An 11,326-nucleotide genomic window follows, 5' to 3' on the forward strand; every position below is an offset into this window, starting at 1 on the left:
TGACAAAATTTTTTTTTTTTTTTCAACTGAATGATATACAAGTGCTTAAAAAAAAATGGAAAAGGACATTATTTACCCTGGCATACTCTGAGCAACTTATTGTGGTAAAATTTTAAGTATGAAGATAAGAGAGATTCCTAAAAGCAAGTGGCTGCATTCATAGACATGTGAGAAAGGACAAACATCCTTCGTCCTGAATCCAAGGCAACAAAAAAATTATGACAGAAGGTGCTGTGCTCTTAGCTCGACTTTACTTAATATATACAAAAGCACATTACAGCAGACTACATCACAATAATCTACACTAAACAATGATGTAAAATTGGCAGTAATTTCAATACCTCATGCAAGCTGAGTGACCTCAGATTCATAACCTTCTGAGCAAAAATAAATACCTTAATTTTTAGCCTCTCTCCCCATTAGCAACACTTGTTGGAAAGGATTCTTGGAACGCTTGAAGGCACATGCTACACCCACAGCCTTTTACATAAGTATCAAGAAATTTGTCAAGTGGGCCTCTAGACTAGTGGTTCTCACTTAAAAATGTTTTGGGGACCCCTCAAGCATAGATGAATGTGGCCAACCAAGGAGCCCGACAAGTAGAGGAGTGTTTAGTTCTCCTGAAACCTGTTGCTTGGTATAAGTCATTATTTTTGCTTTCAATGTCTCAATCAGCAGCTAGACACCATTGGGTGCAGTGCTGGTGTCTCATTCAGAATAGTGGGGCTACTACTGACAGGAGTATTTGGATCAACATCACTACTATCACCCCTGAAATCAGGTGTACGCTGAGCCAGAGGTTTCAGAGACATTAGATCTGCTTGGACACTTCCCTGAGAAACCTCACACCATGGAACCAGTTGTGGTCATGAATTGAGCCTGTTTTAAGAATATACAGACAACGAGCAATTTGACAAATACAGCATCAGTCGAGTTTGTTAGTTAATTTCCAGATTGAGTCATTCTGTTGCATAGCTCAGCTTCTGTGTAAATAGTTTCAATGTATAGAAGTTCTCGAATGGGTACACTTCAATTTTTATATAAACTTGAATAAGCCTACAAGGCTCCATGGGGCATTGCCATCCAAATGAAAATAAGGATTAGGAATCATGCCAACATGACAGTATGTGCTAAATATAGGGAGTTTTGGCAAAGACCAAGTATTCAAAAACTACAACGCCCCGCCACATGACCACTTGAGAACTGCTATTCAACATAGCATATATCAAAGAAAGCTACAGTCTTGACTGAACTGTAAGGTACATCTCATAAATTAACAATATTAAGAACAAACGTATTTCAGTGGCAATTTTATACCACCAATAATTATAGGTGTGTGCAGAGGGGGTGGGGGCAAGGGAGACAGTGGCCCCCTAATAGACATGATGAAGGGGGCACAAGTTTTGTGCTGCATTGTTTCCTGCTACTCAAGACATGAACAGCCACTACCATAAACTTTGGCTCCCCCTTTCACAGAGACCTACACATGCTTATGCCAACAATGTGCCAGTTTCTCTGCACAGAAAAGATGCTGAGTACAGCTGAACCTCGTTATAACGAAACGGCTTGTAACGAAATAATGGATATAACCAAGGAATGACGATTCCCCTTAGAAGCTCGGTCAAAACAGGCTATAACGAAGTAGTCGCTGGGCCCCTTCAACTTCGTTATAACGAGGTTCAAATGTATTATACACCAGCCATTCAGCGAATCCAAGTGACTAAACTATTGTGAGATAAAATTTTGGAGGCATTAGGCACCCCAAATTCAAAGTACAACACGAACTTACCAGGCCAAGCAAGTAGACACCTCCACCAATTACCAGTGCTGAGATGGTTGTTCCAACAATAGAAAATATTAAGATGGAACCGATGTTTTGGAAGAAGTTGCCCTGCAATTTAATAAAACATAACACGGAGAACAGAGTAGTAGCCCTGCAAAGTATGTCATGTTTTGTACACAGTGAAATTTTACTGGGAACAGAAGTTTTGTGTCAGCCATGCATGATTTTGCATCTTTGTATTTCTCTTAGAAATTCGACACAGTAAGGTAAAATGGCACAGGACACTGATTTGTGAACTGTCAACTGAAAGCTTATTCCAGAGTACATTCTTATATAGCGTTCTACAGTGAAAACAAAATTCCAAAAACACACAAATTATCAAGGTAGTTTCTAAGAAAACTGCAAAGATGCAAGACCATGCTAGTAACACCACTAGCCCAATATGAAACGAGACTATGCAATCTGAACTGTAATGCTTTCTGACAGCAAACCACCAATGCTCATCTAAGAACGAATGAAGCTACCCTAACTATCTCCACATGAGAGCAGCTCACAATGATACTAATTTGTTCTCTTCCTTTTCACGTGTTTATCTGCTCTTTGGCTGCCGAAACGGCAAATTTGAATATGTAACCACTGGGCATGCCGAGTAAGGCATTACATGTGGTCATGTGTTTCAGCCAACTTGTAACAGATAGAGACCCCAAATAAACAACAGGGATAAACTGAAGAAAGAAATAACCTGTATAAAGCATATTTGATAGGTTGTGCGCTAAAAAGACATTCACAGGAAAAAGGATAGAGACAACATCCTTTTCCCTGTGAACGTCTTTTTAGTGCACAACCTATCAAATATGAATATGTACCAACTAGCCCGTCAAAAAGTCTTACTTATGTATAAAGCAGAGACATCAAGACTAAATTAAAAATAGTTTCCAAAATATTTATGATGCGAAGTTTGTCTTTCACATCAGCAAGTAAAATACATTGAGGGATTTCCAAAAATTTTACCACTTCCAATAAACATGTTAACGATGTCTGTGACGATTACAATGTGCTTCATCATCATGAAGCAAACAGCGTTATCTGAGACACACACAGGACAAAGAAAAGACAAACACAGTGCTGACTAACAACTCTCTGGAGTCAGCTATGTATTTGTACATAATGTCATGAAAATTAAACTTCAGTTATTAGTCAGCCCTGTGTTCATCTGTTTCTTTGTACTATTGTGTGTGTCTCAGCCCATTGCACCTTAGACGGTGCGGACTGGGCATTATTACTCTTTCTTTTTTTTTAGGCTGCCCAACTGAAAACCTGTGTGTGTCTCAGATCGTGCTGTTTGCTTCATGGTGCTTCAGAACCAACTAGCTTGCAAAATGTCCCAAGAGAGAATGTGGGTTTGAGATCGCAAAAAATTGTGAAAAAAAAAATTCTTATAAGAACATTTTTTCGTACTAAATATACTTCAAACTACATCTCCACAAAACATTCATGCTCAAAAAAATCCTAAAGTACAAAATAACTTTGAAAAACTTTGAAAAATACTTTGAGAGTCAGGCTATCGAAAAATGAAGTGCAATCTTCGAAACGACGTTCCACTTCAAGCGAGAAACTCTGAAAAGACTCTTCAACCGCCACCATTTTGCTTCCGTTTCAAAGCCCATTTTGCGCCCTTTTGTTTGATACCATCCAAGATGCATCAGAGCAATGCAGCTAATGCTAAAGCCATTTTCGCATGCTATTTCCCATGACTCAATAAATGCACACAGACTTCAAGTCTCTTTATCTCTGTTCGTGATTTTACAAATACAGTCTCTGCCTTACAGGCTTTTTCTCTAATTTGCACTGGGAAATTTAAATGAGCTTGATATTAATTTATTCAGGAAGAGTACAGCTGTGTGATGAAGCTATCTTTACTGAAATTTACATTATGCCTAAGATTTAATGATTTCCTTTACTAGATTATCAACAAACCCATTTTGTGCGTTCTATTCATTGATTTTTTGTATCATGTATTTTTATTGAGGCCACTGTATAAACAGCACCACTACAGAAAGTACACCTTCAGTGATGCAGTTCTGTACATATTTCTAAAATATGTAAACATTTTTTGGCTAATGGTCTGTAACGAAAAACCCAATTAAAATGATGGAACTACTTATAAATCATATTCTAGTTGGGCTATCCAGAATCTATTTGCATGTTTGGAATATACATAAAAAAGCACTTTTGTGGTAAATATGACAAGGATCATTCCATAAATAAAAAAAAAATGTTTCAAGACCCGCACCCCCCTTCCACATCCCGCATGTGCTTTAAATTTTTTATGGACCAGGAGGAAGTTTAGGAGGAAGGCGAATTTGACGCCTTTTTATCAATCCTCCCCTTTTCCTTTTCCTTGCTGCTCCATATCTGGTCACCATTTCTGCTGGTAACCCTGGTCCAACCAATACCATTAGGGCCAATGGTAGCGAGCGAATGTCAGCACGGGAAAGTGTGGGCACTGATGGCACATGCTGGCTGCTCTGTGACAGCATAATACCAGTGATAAAGTAAAAATAGTGCAGTGCAAGGAACTAGGGCACTCCATCTGTGACCGTTAAGTGTCTCGTATGACCGTGTAATTTGGTCGAGGTATCGATGAGTGTGTACTTGACCCAAAAAATGTGTTAACTTGCTACGGTCAAGGTGGCGTTTGAAGCCTGTTGAGACGAAAGACCTCTATCAGTAGTTTTGTCGTTGAGGTATGTTTACTGAGGTGAAGACAGATTGGTAGGAATAAGAGGCATTAAAGGAAAGCTGAAATAGTTTTTTGAGAATTTGCAGTTATTCCAGAATTCGAATCTATGAGGCTTCTACGTAAAGCATACAAAGCAGCTTTGCGCTAGCATTTAAAATAGTGACGTTATCACCGATTTAAGCCACGACGGTGTTCAGGCTTCTCCTCCCTCACTGCATTGAAGGAGCGCAGGGAAACTCGTGGTGACGTCACTGTTGGCGAAATTTCAGATGTCCGCTACCTTCGCCTACATGCTGCCGTGTGTCGTCCGATGCCACAAAACAATGCTTTGTGAGCGTCACCTTCAATGGTGTTCTTCTTCCTTGAAACAACCATTTCTTCGCTTAAAACGTAGCGCCACCGTACATGACGTCATCACTGAGGCCTCTGCCCATAGTGCACAGCAGAGAAGCCTGAATGCCAGTGCCGCTTTACTCGGCGATTAAGTCACCATTTCAAATGCTAATGCAAAAATATTTTGTACGCTTTACCTACAAGTTACACTATGAGGCATGCAATATATGAGGGCTCTGGATTAATTTTGGCCCTCTGGTGTTGTTTGTGTTCACAAGACAACATTACGTAAGTGTTTTGCATCTTGCTAACATCAAAATGTGGCCATTATTGAATCCTCCAACTTATGCTCAATAGGAAAAGACCATGGCCACTGAACTACCCCGGCAAAAACTAGACAAGATCACCCAGACGAAACGGCCATAACTACCAATGTGTAACTTTTTTTTTTGGCTTCTCCCGTGAACAGGAGTACACACCACCCATGATTAATCAGAGATGTCAAAAGCACTCTTTTATGTACCGGATAGTGATACTGCAGTATCATCAATATATTCAACGGCAGGGCCTTTTCTTGTGAAAGGACATCTAATGTTCAAAGGTCACAAAACAAAAACCACACAGGAATAAATAACAAATTTCAGCTCGAGACTTCAAGACTTTAGCTTCTAGCATATGCGTGAACAAATGAAAATTTAGCTGTGTGTTTTCTTCTGAATTTCTCTTACTAGAGAAAACATGAAAAACCTTATACTGACATAATCATATGATATGTACTAATAATATTAAATGCATACCTTATGCAGGTTGTACCCCGATTCATAGATTATAGGAGGCAGAAGAACTAGAAAGAACATAGTTGGACTTAGTGCCTCTTCTTTCTGCAAAAAATAATTTTGAACATACAGAATTATTGGTTTTACATGGCAATATGTGAACTTGATTGTCATGGCAGACAAGTATATTTGACAATAAAGTCATGATAGCAGCCACTAACCACATCATTCAATGCACAAATGAAGTTCTAAAAAAATTGTAAATTGTGGGGTTTAAGGTCCCAAAGTGACACATGTTATGAGGGCGCCACAGTGGAAGGCTCCGGATTAATTTAGACCACCTGGGGTTCTTTAATGTGTGCTGACATTGCACAGCACATGGGTGCGTTTTGCTTGCATCAAAACATTGTTGCATGAATGGGGTTGAACCTGGGTCCTCCGGCTCAGTAGCCCAGCGCCCTCTAACCACTGAGCCACCGCAGCAAGTAAATGAAAATCTGAAAACGTCACTCAAAGTGAGGTATAGATTAAAAAACCTCATCATTATTATGCACAAAAAAATTTGCCTAATTATTTTTCAGGTAAAAGAACTTAAACAAAATTTAGGACAACAGGCCTTCGCGCCATTTGTATGCAGCATGGCTGCTGCCACATGACACAGTGCAAGGCATAAGTTTGTTCTCTTAACAGTACAGTCCCACAATTTACGGCTGTGCAACACCAGCTGGAGGCAAAAAGGAGAGATTTTATAACAGCGGAAATGAGCGAAGTTAGAATAGCACTCATTTTCATCAGTTCTGTGGCTCAATGGATTGGTGCTGCGTTTTTGAATGCGTAAGACAGCAGTTCAAATCCTCGTGATGAATATTTTTTTCGCATCTTATTTTTTAACAAAAAATAACATCATATAAATCATTTACAGTCTCCCCTGAATGTGTGTTACCTATTTTTGGATGAATTTTGAGACTCATTTCAGAAAAAATCATCGTTTAAAATCTTTCAGACATGCCAGGAGGTGAAACTAGAAGTTGAGGTATTGTATCATTGAAAGAATGGAATTACACCAGTGCAAGTCATCACAAAAGGTGTGGCCACAGTATGTTTCAGTTCTGAATGGCTTGACACACAGCCCTGTGCATGCATCTAAGACTGCTCATTATTATATGCATATATAGTGCAAACCAATGTGCATACACTTAAGTGGGAAGACCATGCACTAGCAGACATGCAATAAAGCTATGATACAAAAAGAAACCAATGAATGAAAAGTGAAAGGATAACCTAAGACTGACACCACAGAAGCACAAATAAACTAGAACACAGTAAACTGTTTGCTTCTTTGTATAGAAAAGCAAATAGCGCACTCAAACTGTGCTGACACTATGAGAAGACAACCGTATCCAGAGGAGACTGAGGAGACTATCACTCTTTGGAGCACCAGCAGTCCACCTGTAGACTAGGCCAATCAACCAATACATTGTTTGAGCTTCTGGTACATAGCGGATGCTAATACTGTGCCATGAGCAGAAGCCTGTATCAAGATAGGCTATGTCTTAGAAGGGATACAAGTGAGCTTAGAAGATCTTGGTCTTCACAGTGTGCAGGCCATTAATATTTTGCAAAGGCAACAATGTCTGCCTAATATGGGTAATGATCTGGTTTGTTTGCAATATACAACTTGGTGAAGGGCCTTTTACTAACAAAAAGAAAACTCCATTTCTTACTCAAAAGCTATATAAGCCAAACTTCAGCACTGTTTCGTCCTTGTCTTTGCAAAGCCTGGAGCATCCTGGGGTGACAGTTTGCAGCAAGTTAAATACATTAAAGTGAAGCACACTAGTTAAGTAGCGCAATAACCAGATGAAGCTAACTTCTTACCTGCCAATTCCCAAGATGCTGGCTTGAGATCAGCTTCATGAGGAGGCCTATCAAGGCACCTGGAAATAAAAAAAAAATGAAAGACCAAGTCAAATCATACAAAAGCTTAATGACGATACCACAGTATGAGCACAAACTTCAGCTGGTTAGTTTTATTACAAGGCTTTCAAGTAAATGTAGGGTGAAATGAAAGCTTTAGTAAGTGAAGCAATCAAATTTTTAGAACCAAATGCTATCATAAACAGGTCCATACTATGGACCCTTTGCAAAACTCTAAAAGTCAGCTTCTCTGCAGACGAAAAACTCCTTCACTAAAGCAGCCCAACTGGTTTTGGGGGAAAGAATTGGGTGCAGCGCTGAAGACATCAATAGTTAGAATAACACCACACGCCTTTCCTGTCTGCTGCTACCATGTGTTGCTGCCCCAAAAAAGGGATTAAGCACAACTCTGCCAAGCCTATGCTTTGCAGGAATCACGAAGGACGGATGAAATGCTGCTGTGTCAAGTTGCTCCTTGCCAGACACATACATGACAAAAGGTTTGGAATAAAATTCTTGACCACCGCACCCAACTTTACCCCCTAGGATGGGCCACACCACCATGGTAAAGGAGTCTTTGCTATGCAGAAAAGCTGATTTTTGGAGTTTTGCAAAGGGTCTATATTGTATAGGGGGCATTCTCCTAATTTCATTAAAATTATTGCACTGTACCCCACAGCAGGGGTGACCAGACTTTTTATTTACTTATTTTTTTTTTACTGCACACCTCAAATGCCCCTAACAGGGGCATTAATAGGGATATTACAGAGCAAAAGTGAGGAAGAAATGGTCATAATGCAGAATGCAGGAAGAGAAGGAGTCCAAAATAGTTTTAGCGTTAATTTGCTGCTATGAATAACTTTAAGGTGCAAACAAATGTACAGCTGTTTCAGGAATCCTGCAGGTTATGTCCACAATTTTAATCTCATTCCACACCCCCCAAACCTTAACTTCCTTTTTATTTTTATTTGTGCGAAAACTACAGAAAACAGAAAAAAAGAAAGCAAAAGTCGATCACTAGACACAGCTCTACGAAAGTAATCGCAATTTGAAGCAAAAGGGAAGCAATGTGCATCAAAAGTGCGACGTCTGGTCACCGAAACTCAAACAGCAGGCAAAGTCATGATTTGTGTAACTAAGTGGCATGAGAATCAAATGCAAAGAGAAGACTCTAATCAGAAAGCAAGAAAAGCCAGGAATAGCTTCTTTTTCTGTGTGCCGCCTTGTGCATAACTCAGCTCATTTGGTCTACTTTAGAGCCATCTAAGCAGTGGATTACTTTTAATCAGGAATAGTATTTCAAACAGATTTTATACCATTTTATACAATCTGTAAGCCCATTCATGATCAGGAAATTGAGTAGAGTGTTGTTACGAAGCATGAGGATAGTGTTAAAGTTCTAGTATGTGGGACAGCATTAGATTAAACAGCAGCGCACTTTTTACACATAGTAACAAATTATTGTGCCCCTGTTCTAAAAAGAACACTGCATTCATTCTTGTATCATTAAGTTTTATCCCCCATGTGGCCTGTTTTGCATGGTATCATAATTTTGCAGACTTCTTACCGATAAGCACGACGACAACACTTTCAGGAAGGAATTCAAAGTTGGCCTGGATCAAAAAATGAATCATCAATATGCACACCGCTGGAATAAAAGAATGCTTTGTCAGTTTCTCAAACAATGCAACATAATTTTTTCTCTTTTTGTTCAAAAAAGAACAGTACACATGCAAGTAGGACATATATAGTGGGCTGGGCAACAGCTGTAGAACAAATCTGAATGTTACAGCGAGAGATGACTGCAAACAGAAGCCTTTCACAATACAACAAGCTATGTTAATGTTAACAAGAAGAATTTAATAACAACACTTACGGGAGACAGACAACAAGAGCTAGACTGAGAAAGGAGGGTACACACAGTCAAACTTTCAAGAATTAAATTTACTGCGAGCCCCAAAGCGAAACAATGCCACATGTGTAAACCAGTCGCAGGTAGCAACGAAAAAAGACTAATTAATCCCACAATCATTGAAAAACACTTCCGTGTGACCACACACTGGTTTGAAAAAAAGGTAATCTTAGTGTGAGCAAAGATCAGCAAAATATGCAAAATAAAGTAAAAAAAAAGAAACTACAAAGCAAAGATTCAAATGCCCTGCTTGCCATGTAAAAGCCACAGCTCAGTGCCTGTCAAAAAAAAAAAAGAGTTGTTCTTCTACCAACTGTTCAAACGCTCAACTCACATTTCCAACTTAACCCGGTTAATGTATACATGCCGCCATGTTTGTTTCTAAGCCATGCAGTACGACTTGTTTAGCACTGCCAGTGCTCCATGTCTCCCAAGGGGGAGGAGAACTATCATCCTCACTCTCTTGGAGATCAGGAGTGACATGGGTGGCACAAGAGCCCTGCTACATGACCCAGTAGAAAAATTGGCGGCCATAACATTTTTGACAAAGGTTGTACCAATGTCAGAGTGCTTCAGAAGCTTCAATATAAAGCACACTTGCATGCTTGCTACAATGTAAAGCATTACATAAAATTGGTAATATTCAGTAAAGATGTGCTATATAACCTTTCATACCAGGACTGGACACTATTCTTGCTGTTTGTTACATTTTTTCCTGCACAACTACTTTGTCGTGGGCTCTTTTTTTTCTTTTTTTAACACACGGATATAGCTTAAACCACACCAGTAACAACCCACTGGCTTGCCAGCTCAGCATTGGAACATAGACTAAGAAAAAATCTCAATTCAAATTTGAAAGGCATTAATAAAGCTCATCACAAAATAAACATTTATCCATAAGCAATGAATCAGATCAGTGTGCAAAGTTCAATATCATCAGATCAAGAGCTATCGTTAAATATAGTGCCAATACACAGTCCTTTGTACATTTTTCACAATTTTCGAAAATTCACTTTCCTGTACTGCTGGCTTGAATATTGTGGAAATTACACACAGTAATCTCCTTAATGTAGTAATGAATTTGGCATTGGTACGTGCTTGATCCATTTAGTAGAAATAGAAAAACATCATCTGCAAGCCCCGCTTTTGGAAGACTGAAGTAGCCGTAGGCTGGGCAAATACAATGAGCAACCTAACCCCATATTTTCCACACAATCTTTTTGTGCCGGATGACAGCAACAGTTCACTCAGTTCCTCAAACTTACTCTTCCAAAGCGTGAGCTTAATGATGATAGTAGTTTTTCATTTTGACTGCATGAGCTCCTTCAGGAAAGTACTTATGCCAAATGTGGCACAAGTAGGGCACAAGACAAAATTTTTTTTCTAGAATCTAAGTGCAAACAAGCCAGTGTTATGAAGGATTCTTAAAAGTTGTTCTACCAAATATGCAAATAACCGTACTGATATGCTGTACTAATTCATTTAAAGAGCATTACCCAAAATGGGCATTTACACACCTATAACGCTGAGTGCAAAGAAGATAGTCATGCTAGAGTGATGCTCTTCTTCCGCAGATTCCTTCTGCGGAAGAACTGGCTCTGGTGGCTGGGCAGGAAGCACAGATGTTGTCACAGCAATTGTTGAAACATTGCTGTCTGTTCCATTTGATATGGACACTGTTCTGCACGTAGACAAAAATTAAGAATTAGAAAAACTAAAAAATGCATAGCTAACAGCAATGAAGTGTTATTATTTATAAGCTGAAGCTACATGTGGGTTGTGAGGCGCACTGTAAAGGAGAACATGAGGTTAATTTCAAACAGCTAGGGCTCCTTTCCATACACGATACTTCAACGCACGAG

The 11,326-nt window shown here is 39.3% G+C and overlaps 1 protein-coding gene across 2 annotated transcripts in view; it reads right to left on the bottom strand.

Moving 5' to 3' along the window:
* The window catches only part of Nhe1 (Na[+]/H[+] hydrogen exchanger 1), a 32,902-nt gene that overhangs the window by 19,812 nt on the left and 1,764 nt on the right, over positions 1-11,326 (bottom strand). Inside the window, exons 2-6 of one of the 2 annotated variants that reach the window (XM_089581748.1) lie at positions 10,982-11,140; positions 9,120-9,200; positions 7,514-7,572; positions 5,657-5,740; positions 1,790-1,891 (exon numbers count right to left, since the gene is read on the bottom strand). In XM_089581748.1, coding sequence (XP_089437874.1) covers positions 1,790-1,891; positions 5,657-5,740; positions 7,514-7,572; positions 9,120-9,200; positions 10,982-11,140 — 485 coding nt within the window. Of the gene's footprint in view, positions 1-1,789; positions 1,892-5,656; positions 5,741-7,513; positions 7,573-9,119; positions 9,201-10,981; positions 11,146-11,326 lie in introns of both variants that reach the window. The other variant, XM_089581747.1, reaches the window with a different exon arrangement.

Source organism: Amblyomma mixtum, chromosome 3 (genome assembly GCF_055824585.1).
Source record: "Amblyomma mixtum isolate Tamu chromosome 3, ASM5582458v1, whole genome shotgun sequence".
In the NCBI taxonomy this organism is placed as follows: domain Eukaryota; kingdom Metazoa; phylum Arthropoda; class Arachnida; order Ixodida; family Ixodidae; genus Amblyomma; species Amblyomma mixtum.